Here is a 25,221-nt window from a genome sequence, read left to right as displayed (position 1 = left end):
TTGACAAAAGGAGGTTAACTTTGGATCTTGTTCACACTGACTCTAGTATTTTGTTCATTTAAGGTGAAGGGAGAAAAAGGAGAACCTGGAGGTGGAGGACACGGCCAAGGAATTCCAGGACCTCCCGGTAATCCCGGATATCCAGGTTTGCCAGTAAGTGAATCATATGGTTTGGTCATGTGTTGCCCACATTTAAAAATTGCCCAATATTCCCAGTTCTGTCTTTTGCACTGTGAACCTATCAACAGGGTCACTAATGGGGGGGGGAGCGGTTGTTCAAAGTGGGGTCTTGGTAATCTTGATAATGATAGGTGCAGATGGGTCTCCTTCAAGGCTGCAGGCGTAGCACTGAACCTTTGCACTTACCTGAAGGGGGGGCTGCATTGTCTGCACGCACAGCACTAGCTTTTGCCAAGCCTAAGCTGTCTGGTTAGTGGGCCCAAGAAGCTTCCACAAGGTCACTATTGACGAACCTGCCTATAGATATATAATTTTCATTATGCCCATATATCTTATTCACATTATAATTCCACTCTGCAGTTATCCACCAACAAAATATGTTTCCATAATCTATCCAATCCAAATAATATATTTGCGTTCCCAGGGATCTAAAGGGGACAGCATCCCAGGTCCACCAGGTCCACAAGGCCCTCCAGGTGCTCCTGGCGTTGGATATGAAGGAAGACAGGGGCAACAAGGCCCTCCTGGGCCTCCAGGTCCTCCAGGACCCCAATCATATCCCGGACCTAATAGACCAGGTTAGTATGGTGACTCTACTTGGTATCTATGATCTGTATGGTATGAATCAATAAGTTTACTCTACCATTACTGATTTATTTGTTATGTTACGAATGTTATTAATATAAGTGATGAATAATATTTATGAAAATCAAAAAAACCTACAATTATAAACATCACATAGCACAAAAACAGGAATAATAAAAGTAATTTTAACACCTGATTTGTATTTCATAGCTGTGAGCATTCCAGGACCGCCCGGACCACCAGGGCCACCAGGAATCCCAGGAGGGGCTGGAGGATCTTCTACGGTGAGAAGAATATATGAATTTATAGTGTGTGCTGAATATATAATAATTGTGTATGTATTTGTAATTTGAGGCTCTTTTGAATCTAAAGTTGAAAGATTGTGGTGTCAAATAGATCTTACTGTACTCTAATTTCTGCCTTATTAAAACATCCCAACACTTGAATGACCTATTTAAAATATCTTTCCATAACTTCTGTATACCTCTTGCTTGATAAAAGCTTTGGACTAGAGAGGCGATGGCTTTTATAACATCCCCATAGATTTTATAAGGGCTTACCTGAGCAGACGCACAGTCACTGCATGCCTATAGTTCATGCATATATATCGTTCTAAGTCCTTTGCTGTCATGTAACATTTTTGGTCCATTGTGGTCTGTTTTTAAACATACTCTATTACACAGAGCAAATATACTCCTGTGAATATCTCCTAAAACTGACTCCTGTAACATACATGCACATAGAAGGTGTAGCTGGATTTTTAAATGAAGATCAATTAGGAAATTGGTTAAAAAATCCCAAATCATTTTTAAGATTTCATGATAATTCACGGGCTACAATCTAATACTAAATTCATGCATTCTTAAAAGGTAGATCTATAAATAACATATTCTTACTTTTTCAGATAGTAAAAACTTAAGAGATCATATGCATAATGGCGGACCATTTATGTAGACTATCCTGATGAATGTGTTTCATTTTTGAAAAGCAGTTTTTCTACTTATCTACACTACATACAAGCTTCTAAAGTGATCCCCCCACTTTTATTTCTTAGGCTACAGTGCTGCAGACTTATCAGACTATGCTCCACTTGGGCCATACTTTTCGGGAAGGGACCATTGTATTGGTGCTGGAACAAGCAGAGTTATATGTACGAGTGAGAGATGGATTCCGAAAAATTCTGGTGAGTTATCAATGTCTGAGAATCACAAGCACATTTTACAAAATTGCAAGCCTATTTTAAAGACGTGTGATATTTACCACTGCAAGTTAAAATGCAGAGAAATTAGGATGAGGTGGTTGGCAAAAAAGTTCTATTTACATATATTTTTTTAAAGATTTTTCCCCCTAAGAGATGGGATGTCTTTATTTTGAAAAGAACTATGGGGGTCTATTTATTAAAGGGAGATCAGCCCTAAATTCTGTGAGCAGCAGAAGCAGTGGTTTCACGCCTGCGATAGGAGGCAATAGCATTTAGTATTTACTATACCGTCGATACCGCCCCTTGCTAAGCACACAAGTACAAGTAAGTTGCTGTCCTCTGATTGCTAACATCCTCTCAGGATGGAAAAATGCTTTATTATTACAATAAAGAGTTTTCGCTGCTTTGTTTTTTTACATTAGTTTTTCTTTTTTAACTTAAATTGTTTTGGTAGAATCTGGAACTAGAAGCCCAAATCCGGGCTTCCAGTTCTAGTGAGCGAACTCAAGCATGCGCAGAAGGTCCCAGGACTGGCTGCTTGGTAAATGGTAATAATCCTATTACCGCTGCCAGCCAATATCACTGCTCAGCTGCCCTGTGGACCTTTTCTTAATAAATTGCCCAATAAAATCTACTTATCTTAATAACTAGACCACTATAACTCAATGATAATAAATAGCTATTGTATCAAATATCAAACAATATTTTGGTGAATTCCAACACAGACATAAAAAAAATAATCTATGAAAATAACTACATTTATATGTGAAATAGGAGAAACATGAAGTTCTAGCTTCTTAATTTAATTTGAGAACCACCAATAGATTTATTTTATTAACTTTTATTTATATAGAACCTTTGCAGAGAATACATAATCATTCCAGTCATAGTACCCGCATACACACTAACATTAACCTTTCATAATGTTTTTGGAGTGTGGGAGGTCAACAGAGCACCCGGAGGAAACCCACACAATTGCTGGTAGAACATACCAACCTGTGGCTTCGGTATTGTGGCAGCTATGCCCAGTAGATTTTTAGAGAAGATATCCTTATTTACTTACTTACAAAAGGGAGCAAAGTGCTAATATTACATGAGTCACTTATTATAACATGACCTAAGTCTCTTATAAAGATAAAAATAAGTCCTTTGCACTATTGCAGAGAGACTGTGTAACTCTTAATTTTAACATTTTATTTTGACTGTATATTAAGATGTCTTACTACTTTGGAGGTGGATATGAGTTTGATTGTACTTTGACTTTCTGTTTCTATGTTTTGCTAGCTTGGAGAATATGCAACACTTAATGGTGCTGGGCGGGTAAGTCTAATATTGTTATTTGTGTGCGCCAATTTTACAGCTTCTGTGATTAGTCAGTGACTGGAATTTCTCCTCTGCAGGGTAATGAAGTTGCGGTGGAACAACCACCTGTCATTCATTATCCTCCTGGCAACAGAGACTCCGGATACTATCAATCTACGGATGAGAATGAGCCTGTGGCTCAGCCTCAGCCTCAACCTCCGCCTCCGCCTCCCAGAACCCCAGTAAGGCAAGAACCTCAAGTATATCCCAGACCCGCAGAGCCAGAGAGAAATGCTCCTTCTCCTGTACACACACACCAGGAATACCAGGCCGCGGTGAGCACAGGATTTATATTGTGAGGTCTTTTGTCATGTTCCATTGTTGGCTTTATGTAACATATCTTATTGTCTTGTTGCAGTTGCACCTAGTGGCTTTGAATGCTCCCTTAACTGGCAGCATGCGTTCCATACGTGGGGTGGATTTCCAGTGCTTTGAGCAAGCTCGAAAAGCTGGACTTCAAGGGACATTCCGGGCATTCCTCTCCTCACGTTTGCAGGATCTGTACAGCATCGTCCGCAAAGCGGATAGGCTTTCGGTGCCTATTGTCAATCTCAGGGTGAGTCTGATATTACTTGATTTCTGCTTGAAGATGTTAAAATTGAGATCTGCTGTCTGTGTCAGTAATAACAGTCACATTTCTTTTTCATTTTCCAAAACCCTTTATTACAAATTAAACCATCAAAGGCCTGATTTAGAGTTACGTCTAGAGATGTTTCTTTATTGCAAAATTGATGCACTGTGCATGTGGACATCTTGAAACCATATTTACAGATGCACTTTCTGACCCCTTTGCTCGGAAAGGCATAACGGGTGTTGACATACAGTAACTTAACGTGCAGTACAGTAAAGGTGTGTAGACACAAGCTAAGCATGCTCTTATGAGATGCGTCTTATTTTGAGTTACACAGCATTTGAAAGACATGAGTTACATAAATTTGAGACCTATATGAACCATTTGCAAAATTTTAAGTGGATGATGATTGTTGCATCTTTGCTCCAAACGCATCTATACCCTAGATTTAAGGTTGCACGTATTTAAGATGCAGGCAGACAAAAATATAGATGTGGAAATACAAGTGTATTCACGGATCTTAAAGCTCAACTCTAAATCAGGCTCCAAGCGAGTAGCTTATGACGCATTTGTTCATAGGTCAGTCATCTGTATATTTTGTCCTCAGCTAAGTTGCTGCTCAAAAACCAGTAACAAAAAAGCTATAAATAACAAATAGGCAAAAAAAGGTTACCTATGTTACCACATGATTACAATTCTCAGACTAAAAGGTGGACCCAAGGTAAGCAGATAAAGCTAGGGCTAGATTTTACATTGTCCACTATCCTTCCCTGAAATTTTTGTACGATAAGCTGATAGAAGCTAATTTTCAGTAACTTAGACATAGACTTGACAAATGACAGTTACATTTTAGAGTCATCATCTCTATCTTCATACACCTTTCCAAAGTTACATTGAACATTAATCTATATAATATGTGACTCCTTATTTTCAGGATGAAACACTGTTTGACAGCTGGGAGTCACTCTTCTCCGGTTCCGAGGGACAGATGAATTCAGGGACACGGATCTACTCTTTCGATGGGAGAGATATTTCAACTGATTCTACTTGGTAAGTCAAACTCAAATATACAATACTTTCATGAAACTCAAATATACAATACTTTCATGGGAACGTATCACCAAAATATAAATATTTATTATTATTTTTAGTAAAATTATAAACCAATTATTTTTGAATGAAAGGGGTTTACAACATTCAGACACTTTTAATGTATTGATTTTGTGCATGCCCTTTTGCAACTTCACCCATGTCTTTATACCATCAAGCCAGAGTTGTTTATTCCCATTGTCCATGAATATGTCATAACGTAGCTCTCGGTGTAAACACAGAGCAGTTTTCTCTTGTATTCAGGTAAAATGAAAATAAGCAACTCTGTCTTGATGAAATAAAAGTCTGTGATGAAAACCACAGAAGGAAGGAAGATAAAGCAATGTAATTACAGGCTACTCTTGCAAAATATTAGGGGAAATAATAAATAAGGGACAATAATAGTTGTCTGATGGCAGAAATCCCTTTTTAAATGTGGCACTATAGCTATATATTGTAGGAAACGCAAAGTCCTTCTAAATAACTTTCATGGAAATTAAATTGTATGGTTTTTTTAAATGCTGTTTATGAAAATATCAATGTTTTATTTGTGTCATGTATTAGTTTAAAAACTCACATCAAAGAAGCCATTGAGAGCCACAATGCTTGACTATTTGGGGTATATTTACTAAACTGCGGGTTTGAAAAAGTGGAAATGTTGCCTATAGCAACCAATCAGATTCTAGCTGTCATTTTGTAGAATGTACTAAATAGATGACAGCTAGAATCTGATTGGTTGCTATAGGCAACATCTCCACTTTTTCAAACCCGCAGTTTAGTAAATCTAGCCCTTTGTCTCTGTCTAGGTACTGTAGTTGATAGAATTGTTAGAATTATATTTATTTAGGTACATTTGTAATGAAGGGCTTAGTTTTTGCACTTTTTTTACATTATGAATGTTTAGATTTGAACATGCTGTTAGGTGTCACAGTCAGGGCATATCTGACTCTGTGTCTGTACACTAGGCCACAGAAGATGATCTGGCACGGGTCTGATACCAAAGGCCGACGTCTAACCGAGAGCTACTGTGAGACCTGGCGCACGGATGAAAGCGCAGTCACCGGTCAGGCGTCATCGCTATCAACCAGGAAACTCTTAGAGCAGCGTCCTCAGAGCTGCAACAAGAACTTTATCGTTCTGTGCATCGAAAACAGCTTCATGTCCACCGGCCAGAAGTAAGAGCACATTGAACAGCTAGAGTGGTGCTTATCATGACAGAGGCTGCACATGGACTTCCCAAGATTCCTTCCTATGTCCAGAGACCAAAGAGTCTGAAGCTGCTCTTCTCTGAACTCTTATGTGCAGTGTTCATGGGGCCACATCACTTGGATACACTGTTTGAGCTATTCCCTGCCTCAGCTTGAAAAACAAACACTTTTAGTTACACATTGTGAAAGAGGCTGCAATTCCAAAAATGCTTTGAGAATCCACCCGAGATCACATTGATTCTAGCTGTGCCATCTTCGTCCAGTCTTCTCCAGATCACGGGGTTATTTTGTAACCCAGTTGTCCTAAGAGGAAGCCAGCCTATGAGAGCAAGGCAGTTGTGCGATGGGTGCAAAGGTTATGGGTGCCTCAAACCCATGGAATATTCTCTATAATATTCTGTAATATTTAACCACTTTTAGTTACAGAGACACACACATATCCCTGCATTAATTACTTGTTAATGTCTGTTTCCTAGTTATCTCTATGACAAAACCTGGTGATTTACATCAATATTTATTAGAGTACATCTACAAAAACAGGAACATGCAAATGTTGTGGACCTACAGTGTTTATTAAGTAGTCTTCAACCTACTGACTCATTCCAGTCCATCCACTTGGCTTCCACTAGGTGGTCGTTAGGTTGACAGCCATACTGCTGACAGCAGTAAATACAATTCTCACTGTGTTGAGGCTGCTCTATACTTGATCTTTCTATCCCGATGAGGGCATGATTTGCTACATGTAACCTTTGTAGTTTTTAATCCAGAATGAATGTGTTAGGAGTCTTTGTTATGTATTTGCTCATACACTTTTATTGGTTTGGATTAGACAAAAGGAAAGATAGATGAGCAATGGTCCACATAAGCCTGAGAATTCCCAGCTCTACTAGGAATGTACACAATAAAGTTTAGAATCCAAGTACCTCCAGCTAAGACCAATGCAAAACGAAGAGAACGTCCCGTTATTTTATATCAAGTTTTACTTTTGTTAGATGTTTTGTTGAAACAATTTCCAAGGCACAAGTCAGACATTGCCATCAGCATTATTATTCACTAACGTATGCTTTGGTACCCTACTATACCTCTTGGCGGGAGTCACCTAGCTTGGAACAGCCGTCTTTAATTGAATAGGTTTTTCAGTCAGGGTTAAATACCAGCCAAAAGCAGATATGAAAATGCCAAAAGACACACACAAACTTGACTATATAAACAGCCCCCTAAGTCTCCTTATTTAAAAATGCAAAGGAATATATAAGAATATTCTGTGTGCACTGATTGATGTAATACGTTTACAGTATATTAGACCATGACAAGTGCAGTTATCGATGGATGCATCTATAGAACGGTTCATTATAAAACTGTTATGAATATATTTTCAAACATTGACAGTTCTGTCCTCATTATGAAGATATAAATCTTTAATGTGATATAAAAGACACCGAAATGCAATTCCCCTTACAATATGCCTGTCCCTGGCTTGTAGAGTAAGCCTTAATAGAATTGTAAAGGGTTCCAAATGTAAGCCAGTGAAAAATAGTTAATGGGGGGGACACATACTAAATGTAACAGAAGTGATAGTCCAATGATTTAATCATCTAAAATAATACTGTTTACCAACATATTGGCCAATTGCAACTTTTATTTTAAGTGGTGGTTAATAGATAATTACTTTTGTTATAAGTATACACACTTGTTCATAGATCCACTTACACATGAATACTGCTGGATCTATAAGAGCTCAGGTAAAATATTTTCACCGAAAAATGGAACTTTGGATTAACTATTTGTCATGTTATTTCCCTTGTTGGTATTAATACTTACATTATATAACCCCGATGCACACTGCTTTACAATAATAATGAGGTCCTGTCTTACACACTGGATATAGGCAATTTATACATCTCTTTATATTGCACCAAAAAGTTTCTTTATATCTTGATAATTCTACCTGGTCAGAGGATAGTACTTCAGTCCTGGCTGTCATCACAAGACATTCTGCGCAACTAACTTTATTAATAATGGGAAACCTAAACACAGCTAGTTACAGATGCCATAGAGATTATCACAATGAATTCTGCATTCATACACAGAGTGGCCAGGGAGCTGTGTGCAGCACAAAGTTAATGTGCCTGTAGAGAGCTGTACGCAATCCAGTTGACCCAGCACATAAATGCACCATTCATTGACCGTCTTTACTAAATTGGCAAAAAAAAATGAAGTGTTAGTATATTTTATTTTAGGATTAGGTTGTGCCCTGTAAAGGCTGCAGTCTGGTGGTTCAAGCTTTTTTTTTTTTTTTTTACCTGTGTACATATTAATTGTAGGCCTTGTGCAGCTGGGAATGCACTCAGGTGTAGGTACTATATAGTCACCAGTCAGTATATGACTCCCTCATACGTCTAAAAGGTGCTAGAAAATCTTTATTTTTTTTTAAATGCTTTTAGAATATTTTTAAGACAGGAAACAGATGAACGTTGCCTACCATTATCTTTGTATTTTAAGAGAAATCAAACCTGTGGATATTTTAGTTCATTTCTATAAATACTTCCTAGGACTAATATCTTGTGTGTTCTTTCTTGGGGGTAGAGGTTTATCTTGGGAATGTGCATGAAAAAAATTACTGAGAGACCATAATAGTAAATAATGTCTCAATCACTGATTGGAAGGATTTGCAAAGCAAAATAATACACCAAAAATCAAACAACCTACTATAATTATTATTATTGTTATTATTATTATAGTCGTTGATTTGTAAGGTGCCAAAGTGCTCTGGAGTACCGGACAGTTTGGAGCACACATAAACAGGGGCGCACGCAGGATTTTTAAGGGGGGGGGGGGCCGTCCCCCCAAAAAAAAACATTTAGAGAGAGCTGCTGCGCATGCGGCCGCGCATTGAACAGTAGCTGCGGCGCTGTCAAAGAAGCGTCGGCAACGGTGCTGTATTGTGCTACAATACAGCACCGCCGCAGACGCTTCTTTGACAGGGCCGCGGCTGCTGTAAAGTAGAGTGCCGCTATGTAGGGACACTGTTCTTCGCGGAGGGGAGGGGTTTCTGGAGAGCCAGAAACTCCCCCTGCATGTGCCCCTGATAAAACAGGGACATGTAATGTAAACATAATGTACTTGATTCATTAAGGAAAGTAAAGCAAAAACATATAGTGACTTTGAATCTTGGCAAAACCATGTTGTATTGGAGGTGGAGGTAAATTTATATGTGGGGATAGATTTATAGTTGGGTAGGGCATGTCCTAGACTAACTTTTAATGTCAGTGTAAAACTACAGCTATCAAGTATTTGTGTCCTACATAAAAAAAACAGGCCAGTATTTATCATATGTGCAAAATAATAAACTAAATTGCACCCTTTGCATTTTAACATGGTTTTGCCAAGATTCAAAGTTACTATTCTTTTGCTTTACTTTCCTTAATGAATGAGGCCCAGTAAGTGCAGATGGGAAAACAAAGGTAGGGAAGGCACTTTGTGTACATATGAAGAGACTTCCATGTGCTAATACCGTTGGGTAGGGCTTCTAGTTAAGATAACAATGCTCCCTACAATATAGCTGGCCAACAAAACAAGCACAATGTTCAAAAAAAAAATGTAGCATTATTAAACATGTCAGTATGCCCATTTGCAACCTGTTTACTTGGTCACTCTGTACGAACAGGTCCCAGTGTGATCCAGTCACTTGTGTCATCTTCCCAATATCCTGAAATGAGTTTGCCCAATATGCTGATTGCTAAATTGTGCCTCTTTGTGCCTTCCCAGCATTTCTCCAATTCCATCACAACCAGTAAAGAGCACAGAGTGGAGATGTGCAGCTAAAAAGGTGGTACTAGAGAGATGCCGCCCAGGGCGCCAGCAACTACTGTAACATGCTAATCACTTCTTTGGCATTCCTGGGCACAGTACTTTAGCACTATATTATTAGTTAAATGTATGTTGGAAAGATGTTAAAGCAGCAATCCCATGAAAAATGTAAGTGTTTTGTTTTGTTTTTTCAACATAAAACACTGGCACGTTGTTAATGTGGCACATTTATTCCTTGTTTGGTTTCTTTAGGCTGTTATTAATAATTATTACAGTGTCATGGACATCCATAGTCACATGGCATCTGATGTAGAGAGCAGAGAGGCTTTGGAACACCCCACCCCTCTGTCTTCACATCGTCACATAAAATGCTGCGAGCCTGTGTCCCTGTAACTGGCTGCCATATTTTGAAATCTCCAGAGAGATTTTAAAAAGGAAATAATGACTTGTATTAGGGGAGCTAGGAAAAATGACTGTCAGCTGCATTATTAAAAGGTACTTAACTTGCTACTTAAACAGAAAAAAATGTATGTTGCTTTAAACCACAAAAACAGTTGTTCTCCTGCAATCACTTAGATTTTAATTATGTTTATATTGTTTGTTATAACAAAATCGGAGCAGTTCAGTAATTCCATAAATTAAATTGATTTTGCTCAGAATACCTGTCCCTTTCTGAAAGATCCTGATAGTATTTCTCCCGATCTTAAACTTGTCACATGCAAATCATCATTTAAAAGCTGCTTATAGCTGGTGATCCACATATCCAGGTATGTTTTTACCTTCCCTGACAGTTACCCATTTTTTCATGGAACAGTTTCACAATGAGCTATGTGACAGAAGTGGGCAGGACCTGCATCTTATTGAAAGTAAAAATAGAATCTCGGGTAAGGCAAAAGGTTCTTCTTGACTTTGGTAAAATACAGTTAAAGAGCATTAAACCTAAAATGCATAAATGTTGATAGGGGTCCCAGTCAGACATGGACTCCTTGGAAGATGTGGATGAACCCTCTATTATTGAAATTGGGGAAATTAAAGAAGAATCCAGACTATTTAATTAGGATAATGTGGAAATTCTGCTCAGGCAATCTATACATTAATGGACAAAAGTATGTGGACACCTGAACGTCACATCCATATGTACTTGTTGAACATCTCATTCCAAAACCATGGACACTAATATGGACTCCCCCCCCCCTCCCCCTCCCCAAAGGGATCCGAGTCAGTGTCCCACCGACTGTGGTGTCTGAGCCCTTTGAGCCTTTACAAGAGGTTTACCTAAAAGTGCCTTACAGTAAAGGTGGTATCTCTAGCAGCAATTACTTCTGCCCATAGAATAGGAGAACTAGAAGCTTTGTGGTACAAAGAACCCTTTCTGAATGTAAGGACTCTCGCTGGACACCAGATGGATCCTTTGAACCTACGAGCGTAGAAGAAGTCTTCTCCTATAGCAAGCCGCCTTTCCCATAGAGAATTCTATTCTCACAGGTACTTGGATGCCCGCAGGGACTTGAACTCAGAGTAGTAGGGATTTATCTTAAGTGGCAGGTAACAAAGGAGTATAGAGACTGGGAGTATACTGGGGGACGGAAGAGCAGAACAACTGACTGTGCACAAGAAAATAACCAGAGAGAAGGCATATGTTCCAGGCAGTCAACAAGCAGAGATAACCAGAAACAAGTCAAAAGTCAGACCCTAAGCTGAAGATAATTAGTCAATGCAAACATCACCCTGGTAGCCACAGTATAGTATAACACAGTGTTTACAATACAGACCACAAACACAAGGTCTCTGTTGTCTTACGGGGCTACTACACCATAAAACCACAATCTATGATATCTAATATAAAGACATCAATCTTGGGTGTCTATAATATATATACCCATATTTCTGTTGACTACTGTAAGATATACTATGATATACTCAATCTCTGGTGGCTACTATAAAATACCATGATATCTGGCAGCTATTATATCAGACCTTAATGTATGTTGGCTACCCTTGATATTGGTATGCATTGGCTGCTCGCTGGGAGTATACATTTGCTGGTCTCCAGATGACTAACTGGGAGTCTATCTTAACAACCACTATACACCTCTGACACTCACTTAGGTGAATAGCACCAGCCAGCCACTATTGGCTGTAGAAATCTTCTGTATAAATGGCTGTTTAATTATTGTTATGTACTAGTGCCCCTGCTTCAATGCAGTTAGAAGAACCAGGGATGTAGAGAGAGGTCACCACTGCACTCATTTTTTATATCCACTTGAGCATCTGAAGCTGTGGTGGTAGAATTTTAACTCATGTCTCCTGAGATTAAAAAATCTAGAGAATTGGGTGATAGACTGGAGACTTGTCAATTCAGATGACTCACGTTAGAACTGGTAGACTTGACAAGCCTAAAACTGCAGTGAGTAATGTATGTGGTTTGTCACAGTGATCATTAGTTGGAAAAGTTGCAAAGCCGAGGGCAATGTATAATGGGCATGTTGTCAGAGAAATGCATCAGATTGTTACTTTGATCCAGGAACATTTGCTCCAATAGTATTCGTGGTCACAAGCTGCAGTCAAGAAATTGATTGAACCAGCAAATGAGTTTGCTGGTTCTGTATCACAGAACCTCCGGGACAAACTGCTGCATATAGAAGTCCCCTGGGCTCCAGTAGGAGGCAGGGGCTACACTACCAGGGGCTACTTTGGGCTGGGTCACTGGGACATCTGCATTTTTTTTCCTTTAAAATAGACTGCTGAGTCGAGTCTTGCCCCCTGGGCTAAAGTTTCCCAGCCCTCCCTTGTATATTATTACCATCTACTAGGTGATAGTGCAGCTTTAAATGCTGCTACTCTTTTCTAAACAACCAGTACATTTGAAAACAGTGTCAAAAGACAAAAAATAAGTGAAATGCATATATATTAAATGCTGAACATCTTGGATCCTTTGCAATGTCTGGCTGTGTTAAAAGGGTTAACCATGACCAGGGCCGTCTTTCCGACTGGGCACGATGGGCAGGTGCCCGGGGGCCCAACGGGTAAGGGGGCCGTAGGCAGGGCGAAAATAAAAAATCCTGTTTAAAAAACAAAACAAACAAAACTTACCTTTTGCGGTCACCTGTCACCACGCCCAACATTCACTGTGAGCGCAGCACGGAGCGGGGACTCAGAAAAAAAGAAGGACCGGACGGTTAAGGGGACGCTGAGTGAGCACATGTAAAAAAAAAGTGATGTGTGTGTGTGTATATATATATATATATATATCGCCTTTTCTTTTTTTTACACACATATATGGGCCCCGGTGCACTGCTTTGCCCGGGGGGCCCAAAATGTTGTTAAGATGGCCCTGACCATGACTCCATCTGTCATGCATACAGCATTTGATGGACTTTCCTGGATTCCAGTCTTCGCCTATCAATTGTAACTGATTATAATGTGCATAATGCACATGTAAAAATGATGACAAATACCGTCAAGTTCTCACAAGGTAACCATACTGTTCGCACCAGCTCACTTACATAGTTTTGGGTATAATTATGAATTAGAGATAAAAAAGTAACCTTTTCTCCACTGCCATGAATAGGACATTCAGATTGATGAACTTCCCATAATGTTTTGAAACAGTCTTTCCGGGTACTGCTATATATTTGTTTATCTATGTCAAGATTTCACGTGGATCAAGATTACTTTTCACTTCTCAATGTGATCTAAATTTATGTGCTCCTAGGGAAGTCATGCACAGGAGCAAGCCAATGAAAGATCATCATTTTAAATTGGGTGAATGTGGACCTTTACAAGAAGGAGAAATCGAGAGACACTGTAATTCCATTCCCATGACTCTCCGGCTGAAGGACAGAAATTAGGTGATAGACTGGCAGCAGTTGTCATTGGTGTAGAGGTGAGATCTGGAGAAATCAGGGTGTGAGTAATGTTGGTCCATAAATAGATCACATCAACACAGTGAAGAACTTATTCCAGGATCCCAACCTATAATGAAGCAGTATTACTGATTGATCTGTCAAAATTAGTTGGGATGATGAAACAATTCGCAAGGTTCAAAATTATTCGGATTTAGGAAGCTTTAAGGAACTACATTCATAGGGAAATATTTGGTAAGTGAAATTTCAATAACACTGTTATGTTAAAAACGAGGATTTTTTACTCACCGTAAAATCCATTTATCTTAGTCCATTGGGGAATACTGCGATACATTGGGGTATAGTAGGTTGAATTGGAGCAAGGGCACTTTAAAACTTTAAACTGAAGGACAACTCCTCCTCTACCATTCTCCTCCCATGGAAGCCATCTTCAGTTTTATAACAAAGCCCAGAAGAGAGGGTCTAACCAAGTGTAACAACAACATACCTAGAACAGAAATAACCACCAGTCAGAGCAAGGGGAGGGTAAGCAATGTCCCCAAATGGACTTAGAGAAACGGAGCGAAAAATCCTCTTTACTCTGTCATGCCATTGGGGGCACAGCGATACATTGGGGACATTCCAAAGCTGCTCCTAAGGGAAAGATTGCTCTGAAACAACTGGCAAATGAGACCATGCAACCAAAGAATGCATTATGGGATGAAAAAAGTGTTAACCAGCCAAAACCGGAAAGGAGTGTGGACCAACGACCACACAGTAACCTGGAATAACAGAGTTGGCCAAAGCAACTTACACATCACCCATATAATACCAACTTCCCCTAGTAGAGGAGAATGGATCCGTCGGGCACAGGTCTAGCCTTACAAGGAAGCCATACAAACAGTGATGGCATCTAACGACAGTAGAGTGCGCATCAGTCAGCCACCCACGCATGTGTTGAGTCAGTGCAACCTCAGCCTATCGGCTGGGATCATGGAAGAATGGGGAAGGAAAGAATACAGCCATGTCTCCCCAGAATCACCGTCAAGGCATAGGTGAAAACGCTAAAGCAACGAATCGTCCCAAATAGCACTATATATATGTATATATATATATATATATATATATATATATATATATTATGAACAAATAAAGGATATATCTGGCGCTGATCACCACAGCGTAGCTAACTTCCAATTGTAAGATAGAAAATGTATAAATATACAATATATGACAATTGAGTCCCGTATCTACAGTATATAAAAAATCACTTGACTCTAGTGAGAGTGGCAGCCTCGATAGCCTGAAGCCAGATGGTTAGTCCGGACGGAATGGATTACTGCAACAGAAAAACAAGCAGGGCGCCTCTCAGTGATATATCAAATATACAACGTGGAATAGAGCAATACCATGCGTACCGTGAGGTAAACAATGATGTGTCTTGTAGGAGATAGTGGAGTAGTCTTTGCTGTACTTGTAGTCCTCCAGAACTCCACTGATCAGTACTAAAATGTAGAAAAAACAGCCATAGTATAACTCTGTATTATTATAGTGAGGGCAATATCCCCAAAATCCTATGGGGTGTGTGGGATTGGTATCCCAAGGTTATACATTAGATGACACCCATATAAGTGCAATAAAAGATCTCTAAATCAGCGTACCAGATGTCATGGAGTATCCCACTTCTGGAGAATATTAAAACATGTGCAACACCAATGACTTCACAGTCACAGCCTCATCCAGATGGCGAAAATGCATAAGATTGAAAAAAAGGAAGATATTTTGGTATGCATATAAAAATTTTTTAATAAAAAGTAATAAAAGCACTCACATGAGGTACTGGAAAGCACACTGGATACAGCTCAACGCGTTTCGTCTTGCACAACTCAAGACTTCATCAGGAGCATGAGTTGTGCAAGACGAAACGCGTTGAGCTGTATCCAGTGTGTTTTCCAGTACCTCATGTGAGTGCTTTTATTACTTTTTATTAAAAAAAATTTATATGCATACCAAAATATCTTCCTTTTTTTCAACCTTATGCATTTTCGCCATCTGGATGAGGCTGTGACTGTGAAGTCATTGGTGTTGCACATGTTTTAATATTCTCCAGAAGTGGGATACTCCATGACATCTGGTACGCTGATTTAGAGATCTTTTATTGCACTTATATGGGTGTCATCTAATGTATAACCTTGGGATACCAATCCCACACACCCCATAGGATTTTGGGGATATTGCCCTCACTATAATAATACAGAGTTATACTATGGCTGTTTTTTCTACATTTTGGTACTGATCGGTGGAGTTCTGGAGGACTACAAGTACAGCAAAGACTACTCCACTATCTCCTACAAGACACATCATTGTTTACCTCACGGTACGCATGGTATTGCTCTATTCCACGTTGTATATTTGATATATCACTGAGAGGCGCCCTGCTTGTTTTTCTGTTGCAGTAATATATATATATATATATATATATATATATATATATAAAGTCAAGTCCATAAATATTGGGACATCAATGCAGTTCTCATATTTTGGGCTCTATACACCACCACAATGGATTTGGAATGAAACTAACAAGATGTGCTTTAACTGCAGACTTTCAACTTTAATTTGAGGGTATTTATATCCAAATCAGATGAACAGTGTAGGAAGTGCAATGGTTTCTATATGTGCCTCCTACTTCTTAAGGGACCAAAAGTAATGGGACAAACTAAACAATCCTAAATCAAACTTTCACTTTTAAATACTTTGCTGCAAATCTTTGCAGTCAATTACAGCCTGAAGTCTGGAACGCATAGACATCACCAGACGCTGGGTTTCATCCCTGGTGAAGCTAACAGTGTCTGCACTCCCTTCACAGGTGATTACTTTGAGTGGTTTCAGCACCTTGCACAACACTTAAAGTATTCTCCACTGTGCTGGACTAAAGTACATTTACATATCCTCAGGAGAGTCCACTCACGATAAGCCATGTTGTAATGACATCCCTTAGTTTTTCAAACAGGTTGTCAGCGGTATTACCTCTGACATGTGTCTCGTCTCTGATAACCACCTCTCACTCCCACCTTCAAGACTCTCCCATGCTGCTCCCCAATTATGGAATTCCCTACCACTCTCAATCAGACTTTCCCACGGCCTTCAAATCTTCAGATGCTCTTTGAAAGCCCATCTCTTTTTTAGAGGTGACCTTATCCTCAATAAAACTATTCACACTAATGCAACCTCCCAACTATCCCAATCTCCACTCTCAGCCACACTCGCTCCTCTTGTTTGAGCTGTGCCCTCTTCCCTTTAGACTAATGAGCAGGGTACTCCATACCCTTTGTTTTCATGTCTCCATTCATTTTGTCTGTTCTTGTTTTACATACGTCCTGTTTTATGTATGTCCTTGTCTTCCCTACTGTACGGCACTGTAGAGCACTGTGGTGCCTTACAAATCTACGATAACAATAATAATAATAATAATAATAATAATAATATGCCTCTTAATGAAGCCTCTGATACACAAAGTAGCCTGCCTCTGAAAAATGTGACGTTCTTGGGTACATGCTGCTGCTGTCCCTGCTGGTGAAGGCGTTTCACCAGTGGGCTGTCACAATGATATAATCTTTAGTTTGCCCAGTTCCACTGGTCCACATATCTGTGGTTAAATGTACAGTGGTAGAATGGCATTTTGCAGCCCAATAATTAAATTTTTACGAACCTTCTGGCAGAGGTGAGAAATAGCTTTTCTAGTAAAATGGTGTTGTGATGGAATTTGGTAACAGGGAAAGAAGACCTCAAGTAACTGTCTAAAACCAGCTCCATTAATAGTGTATATTGCACGCAGATCTAATACTAGCATAGTCTCCATGGTGTCTGTGATCCACTTTGCACTGGGTGACAGCTTTCACCTTACATCCTCTTAAAAACAGTCAATTGTTGTAAACTACTAGTAGTCTTCTTCCTGGGGTAAATGTATAATACCCCGGTTTTGTCAACTCCCACGAGTTCGGCGTCTTTGCAGTTTAAATTTAAAGCGGCGCTGCCTTGTAAAGGGAAACTTTCAATAAAGGAGATCTGTCTGTGTGTTCAAAAGTATCAGATTAAAGGCACAGGGGGTGCTCCCCCCAACTTTTTTAATACTTGGAAAGAGAAAAAATAGCCTAAGGCAGACACCTGCATCCTATCATAGCCAATAACCATGAATTAAAAAAGAGCTATATCTACATTTTTATCTGTTTCTTTTTTTAAACAAAATAAGAAAACAGGTATAGTATGAAGAGAAATGTTAGGGCTGACGGCTAATATCATAAACTCGTAGAACAGGATGTAGAAGTCTTCACCTATAGCAGCTGCCTTTACCGTAGAGCTGAACACGCTCACAAGTACTCAGATGCCCCCAGGTCTTAAACTCAGAGTAGTACAAGTTTATAATATTATCGTAGTGTAGGCGAGGGCCTGATGGTAGAAAGCAGCAAAATCCAGAACAGGCCGAGGTCAAAGGGCAATTACAGGCAGCGGAGTAAGGTCCAGGCAGGGGTCAGGGCTGGCAGAAAACAGCGTATCTGGAGAACAGGCAGAGATCAGGGTCAAAGCAATCCAATAGAGTCCAGTAGGCAAGCCAAGGGTCATACACAGAAGGGCCAATCCAAATAACACATGAGCAGAGGAAAAGAGCAGGTTGGCAGCCAGAAACTGAGAGCTATAACCGGCAGAGAGGCTAAGCCCTCCCTGCCATATATACCTGGAAGGGCCAATAGAAACTGGGGGGCATGGCAGGCAATCATTCCCCAACTGGGAATACATTAACTCCTGATGTTTGCACACACGCCCGGCTGGCCGGGTCATGGCGGTGATGTGTGGAGTGTCTCAGCCGTTACCATGGCGACGGCCTGGACAATGACTGGAAGTGACGCCCCGCTTGTCATGACGGCGGTTCGTAACAAGAAATAGTATCCAATAGAGAATTGCACCGTTCACACCAGTGGTGTACAGAATTCCCAGTGGACCACTTGGAAGTGCCCTATACACTCTGGTGCTATGGCTACCCAAGCTGCATTCTCTGATAAAGGAGATTTGCTATAGCAGTGGGTGCCGATCTGTTCAGACCATAAAATAAAAGTACAATCGGTACAAGAAAAGAGGTGCACAGACCTTCCAGTGAACCCTTTAGTCTCTTTCACATCCATAGTGGTAAAGTTAAATTAAATATATTACCAGAGAAAGGCAGAAAGCAATATATTTTTAGTAAATACAGAATATATAAAATACACTCAGCCTGGTCACTGACACCTATTTAGTAATTATAATGATAGAAACATATAGGTGTGCTCATTCACACATACTCACACTACACAAGAATAACAGGATAGAAACAGAGTCGCCGAGCGGTTGGGGGGGGGGGGGGAGAGGTACTAATTACCCGGGCATGCAAGGGGACCCGGCCTGGGCCCTCACTCTGGAATGTTTTTTTGTTTTTGTTTTTTTTTTTACTTTTTTTTTATAATCTTTTTTTTGGCGCAGAAGGTTTGGGGGGGCGGGGGCTTACACCAGCGTCCCTCTTACCTCCTCCATTTGCACTGAATGTTGAACGTGACGACATCACATCACGCCCGACATTCACTGAGGAGTGGCGCACAGAAGGCAGAAGACAGAAGAAAGAAGAGAGAAAGGAGAAGAAAAGAAAATAAAGATGAAAGGAGGCAATACAGAGGTAAGTAAAAGAGTGGAGGAACGCAGAGAGGCACAGGGTGATGAAGAAGTAGGGGGGGAGACAAAAGGCACAGGGGGGTAAAGAAGTGGGGGGGAGATAAAAGGCACAGGGGGATGAAGAAAGGGGAGGATAAGAAGCACAGGGTGATGAAGAAGGGGGGATGAGATAAAAGCCCCGAGGTTTTGAAGAAGTGGGGGGGGGGATAAAAAGCACAGGGTGGTGAAGAAGTAAGAGGAAGATAAAAGGATAAAAGGCAAAGGGGGATGAAGAAAGAGAGGGGGGGATAAACGGCACAGGATGATGAAGAAAGGGGGGGAGAGATACAAGGCACAGAGGGGTGAAGAAGTGGGGGGCGGGATAAAAGGCACAGGGTGGTGAAGAAAGGTCGGAGATAAAAGGCACAGAGGGATGAAGAAACGGTGGGAGAGATAAAAGGCACAGGGGGATGAAAAAGGGGGGAGCAGCATGGCACAGGGTGATGAAGAGGGGCAAAAGCAGCAAGGCAGAGTGTGAAAAGGGGCAAAGACATCATGGCACAGTGTGATGAAGGGGGAAAAGCAGCATGGAGGGCGCAGTGCGATCATAAGGGGGCATAGTGTGGTTGTGATGAAGGGGCACAGTGTGATAATAAGGAGGCATGCTTTATCTTAATTAGCCTGCTGTGTTTGTATAGAAAATACTACCTGAGGCTTTGTGGCAAGTCACTCTGTGAGTAATTCAATTAGTAAAGCTATTATTATGTAAATGTTGCTATCTGCTGTCTTCAATGCTATGAGTTATAGCTGTACCACATAAACAACTTTATCTCATTTAGCCCTTAAATTTTAAACAGTATCCTCATCCAAACTAATGTAATGCATGTCATCTAAAATGATCTATAAACATCTTCAAATGGCCACATATAATTATTACTAAATATATGAGTTGCACATATTCAGTACTGGCAAATTAGTTGTAGATCTGCAAGCTGAAGACTATGCCCTTGTTAAACAGTGATTATACTATAAAAGTAAGTGTCCTCTGTTTATCAAACAGTTCACTGTTCATATATTATTGGGCAAATGTCCTTTGTTAAACAATTGTTATTCTTAGACACATTGTTTGCACAATAAACACTGAACATACCAAATGCTTGGATGCTAAGCCTCTGTCTGATTTATCTGCTGTGTTTAAATAAGAGGTGCTGGCTGCGGCTTTGCAGTGAAAACACACTGTGGATGTTACAATTAGGAAAACTGTTACTTTGTAGATATTGTTGCCGACTGCCCTTAATACCATATTCTTAACTGTAACAACATAGGTAATATATTAAAGGCATCTTGTTTCTGCCTTTAAATGCTAAATAGACAGCATAATCGCTAATTGTATGTTCAATATTTTAGAATAATTTCATTAGACAAAATCATCTGACTGTTATACATTTTTTACTGGAGACCAAACTAAAATCGAGTGATATTCACATCAGTAGCGTGCTAAGACGCCATGCCCCAACGCGCGTTACGCTCAACGCTTTATCACAGAGTTAACCAGAATAACGATGCCAGGAAATAATTAAGCTGATATTGGCCAACCACGTTGTTCATCTATTGGACACCTCAAAGAGCCAATCCAGATTTATGGGATCTTTCTCTGTTAAGCTGGGTACACACTACACTGTTTTCGTCCAATAATCAGCTCAAACAGCCGACATACGACCGCTCGTTCAAAAGTCGGGTCAGTGTGTGCAGTGACACGATGGTCGAAAGTCTGCCCAAATGGACGATTGTCGCCTCATTTGGTTGGTCGTACCGTTTAATATTTTCTTTCCAATCTCGTTTCCGTTGTGTAGTGTGTATAAACTTCCGACCAATCCACAACAGTGAGTACGAATTTAAAATCATTGCTCACGACAACATGACTGTAAAAAGTCGCTAAAGGGACGTCCGCTCTTCCCTTTATCGTCCTAAACAAGGCTAGTGTGTATGCAGTCCATGGACCGTGCGATCGGAACATCGATCGCATGTAAAATCGCTCGGCATAAAAAGTTAGTTGAAATTTCTGTAGTGTGTACCCAGCTTTAGAAATGCAATACGAGGTACGGATTAATAATTGTTCTCTAAGATTTATATTTGTCCATGTGCTCAAAATACTAGTTACTATTCTTATACATAAACAAACCTGTTTTTACTATACAATGTAGTTGAATGTTACTTGACATTGAACTAAAACAATGAAATAATAAATTTGAACATTTTATAATGAAAATTTATATAATAAATCCTTAAACTGAAAAATAAAATAAAATAATTGCATTAAAGAATTATGTGAAAGTGAAATAAATTCTAGCAAAATAAATATTAGTATAAAATAACCAAATATTAATTTGGGATAATAAGTGATACATAATATGTGAAATTAAATGTGATAATTTTTAAGGAGACTATTCTTTTATATTGAATCATGGTGATTTATACGTGCATTGTTGTCATTTAAGGATTAATCATATTAACCTTTATTTAATTATTTAGAAGCTTATATATTATTATAAATAAAATAAAATAAACACAATTATAATAAAATAATCTCATTCATGTCAGCTCCTATACAGTCCGAAACAAGAAACATCAATATATCTACAGGTAAGTATCATGTTATCATAAATTACAGTCTTACTGTTCACTCATATTTCAAACGTATTTATGACTAAAAATCTGTATTAATGGGAGCTTCCAATTGTTGCAATTCCTAATTGAAATCTATTATACCTAATTTATGTTATTAAATTGATCATAGATCTTAAATATCCATTTTATACAAGAAACCATATTAAAAGGAGTCTTATACTATTCTTATTTGTAATCTCTTACTTCATGTTTGTATTTTGAAACTCCAATAATAATCCCTTACTCTATATTTGTATTATAAAACTACAATTTGGTCCCTTTAAGAACCCATATGATCTTATTCTACAGAAATGCCACATAACTTATGTTCTCATTGAGACCATGTGATTTTACACTCCCCGAAAGGAAAGTCCACCGACTCTCTCTTTTGAGGAGTTCTGCTTTAATATTATTACCACTAATATCAATAGGCAATTTATCCATACCAAACGCCTTTAAACCATTTAAATTGCCTTTATGTTGCTCAAAGAAATATTTTGCCACTGTTGTTAAGGTCTTATATTGTCTTTGGTCACTTTCAGCATTCCTGATATTAGTTATGTGTTCTAAAATTCGCCTTTTCAAAGGTCTAGTAGTCGCTCCCACATATATTTTTTCACATGGATATTGAAGACCATAAATTACTCCCTTCATATTACAATTGAAAAAGTTTTTTTTATTATATGATCTTTGTTGTATCAGTTATTGAAGTCTTATTGTCATGTGTTGACAGGCTTTGCAATTTCCACAAGAATATGTTCCAGTAATTGTAGCTTTTTTTCTTTGTCTGTGGTAAGATGACTGTGTACTAATACATCTTTAAGATTTTTGGCTCGTCTCCAACTGATATTGATTTTTGGACCCAAAATGTATTGTAAGTCGTCATCAGTATGTAAAATGTTCCAATGTGTATGTCAAATTTTAGGGATTTCTCTCCAACCCTGACTAAAATCAGCAATGAATCGAATTTCATTCTTTTTATCAGTGTTCTTGGGTCTAGGAAATATGAGATGATTCATATTTTGTTGTCCTGCTGTTCTTCTTGATTGCTTTATGTGTCTGTTGCTGTTTCCTCTTTCTTTCCAACGTACAATTCATCAGCTTGATTTGAAGGTCTCTAGATCTGAACAATTCCTCCTCAACCTCAGGAATTCACCCTTCGGGATTCCCCGAAGTACTGGTGGAAAGTGAAAATTGTTTGTATTTAACTTCATGATGAAGTCTTCAAGAAGTGATTTGTTTTCCTACCCATTTTATAAGAACATCTTCAATGTATGTCATCCATGTTCTGATGTGGTCTGTATAGTAGATATTTTCATCCAAAAAAAACAAATTCTCTCTCCCACCACCCGAGCTATATGTTGGCGTAAGTGGGGGTGCATGCCACCTCCATCGCTGTGCCTCGTATTTGTAAATAAAAGCTGTTATCAAATGTAAAATAATTACTAGTCAAGAGAAATTCCAGCAGTTTCAGTATGAAGTCATTAAATTCTGAGATGGCTGGGTCTAATACTACATCATCTAGATTTTTCAAAACATCCATAGTGTCCTTCATGTAGGATGGTAAGCATGTAACATACTTTCTTAGATAAGTGTCCAAAAATATGTTAGCCTGTTCGGTAAGGCTCCAAATTCCTGATAGCTTAGGTCTACAGAGTGGTGACACTTCATCTTTGTGTATTTTGGGAAGAATATAGAATGTTAGCGTTATGGGTTCTTTACACTGTAAAAAATCATAATTGATATTGTTAATTGTGCCCATGTGCTAATTGTGATATGCTTCCTCTATCAATCTTTCATATTGTCTCAGATAGTTAGTGGTGGGATTAAACAATAATTGTTTAAAACATGTTTTATCTTTTAATTGCCTGAAGGCTTCTTTTTTAAGTTGTTCTAGTGGCCAATTGTAACAGTACTCAACCCGGCTCAGGGACCCAGAGTGGAGAGCTATCCACTCCTGGGGAGGCATCCCTGAACCCAACACTAAGAGAAAAAATAAATCAATAATGTAAAAGAAACAAAAAAGGGAAAATAAAATAATGAATAAAAAAAATAAAAGTTAAAATCCAAAATTCAGGGCAAGAGCCTTAAAAGCATGCCCTACTCCTAAGGCACTTAAAATAAACTGAAGATGGCTCCCATGGGAGGGGCATAGTAGGGAAGGAGCTGTCCTTCAGTTTAAAGTTTTATAGTGCCCTTGCTCCAATTTCACCTACTATACCACCAATGTATCGCAGTGTCCCCCAATGGCATGACAGAGATATGGGGTTTTTGAACAAAGAATTGAACAAAAAAAGTGAAAAATACACATCGGAAAACATCTGCATGATAAAACAACTTTTTATTTATTTTTTTCTATTGAACATCTTTTTTTTCTGTTTGAAATAGGAAAATAAGATTTCAGACCTGGTTTGCCAAATATCAAATAAACCAGGATAAGGAATTGCCTCCTGAAGGGAACTGTTTAGCTCAACTATAAAGAGTGAGCTCTTCCCAAAAATGTTCAAATAACAGATTTTGTACCCATTTGTTTTACTGACAACATTCTACACTTAATAACATGCTCCCAAAGAAGTATAATTTGCTAGTTTTGTTTGACCTGCCCCAAGACCTGTGATATCTCAATTTTAAGAAGAAAGCCACCAATAAACACTCAGGTATAGTTATATGCCGACGGAACTGCTGCTACTATCAATGGTATTGCTGAGCTGTGTAATGAAGCTAGTATCTAACCAGATAAACCAGATAGCCACAAAACCTAACAAGTCTGATGCCGTCTTAGCTACTCATGTACCTCTGATGAAGTTCAACTTTTCCCCCTACCTCTCTAGTCCTCCAGGATTAGAGGAATGAAACATGTGTCAGTATCCAGTGCTGACATGAACGGCAAAATAAATGTTGTAAGTAGAGTGATCCCTGCCTAATACACATCATGTATTCAATATAACTATTTTAGTGCGAGTGCAAAGCAAGAGGGCTCATAGTGAAGTAACTGGCAGGGGAACAACATCCATTACAAAGTTA

General features: G+C 39.1%; 1 protein-coding gene across 3 annotated transcripts in view; it reads left to right on the top strand.

Moving 5' to 3' along the window:
• The window catches only part of COL18A1 (collagen type XVIII alpha 1 chain), a 129,187-nt gene extending 120,433 nt beyond the window's left edge, over positions 1-8,754 (top strand). For all 3 annotated transcript variants that reach the window (XM_075180483.1, XM_075180481.1, XM_075180482.1), the window contains 9 exons: positions 64-153; positions 605-758; positions 976-1,049; positions 1,820-1,948; positions 3,251-3,286; positions 3,367-3,603; positions 3,687-3,884; positions 4,834-4,949; positions 5,954-8,754. In XM_075180483.1, the coding sequence (XP_075036584.1) occupies positions 64-153; positions 605-758; positions 976-1,049; positions 1,820-1,948; positions 3,251-3,286; positions 3,367-3,603; positions 3,687-3,884; positions 4,834-4,949; positions 5,954-6,167 (1,248 nt within the window). In that variant the 3' untranslated portion in view covers positions 6,168-8,754. The remainder of the gene's footprint in view (positions 1-63; positions 154-604; positions 759-975; positions 1,050-1,819; positions 1,949-3,250; positions 3,287-3,366; positions 3,604-3,686; positions 3,885-4,833; positions 4,950-5,953) is intronic.
• The last annotated feature ends 16,467 nt before the right edge of the window (positions 8,755-25,221 follow it).

Source organism: Mixophyes fleayi, chromosome 7 (genome assembly GCF_038048845.1).
Source record: "Mixophyes fleayi isolate aMixFle1 chromosome 7, aMixFle1.hap1, whole genome shotgun sequence".
NCBI classification, from domain to species: domain Eukaryota; kingdom Metazoa; phylum Chordata; class Amphibia; order Anura; family Limnodynastidae; genus Mixophyes; species Mixophyes fleayi.
Note: the sequence above shows the minus strand (reverse complement) of the source record. Positions and strands in the feature narration are given on the sequence as shown.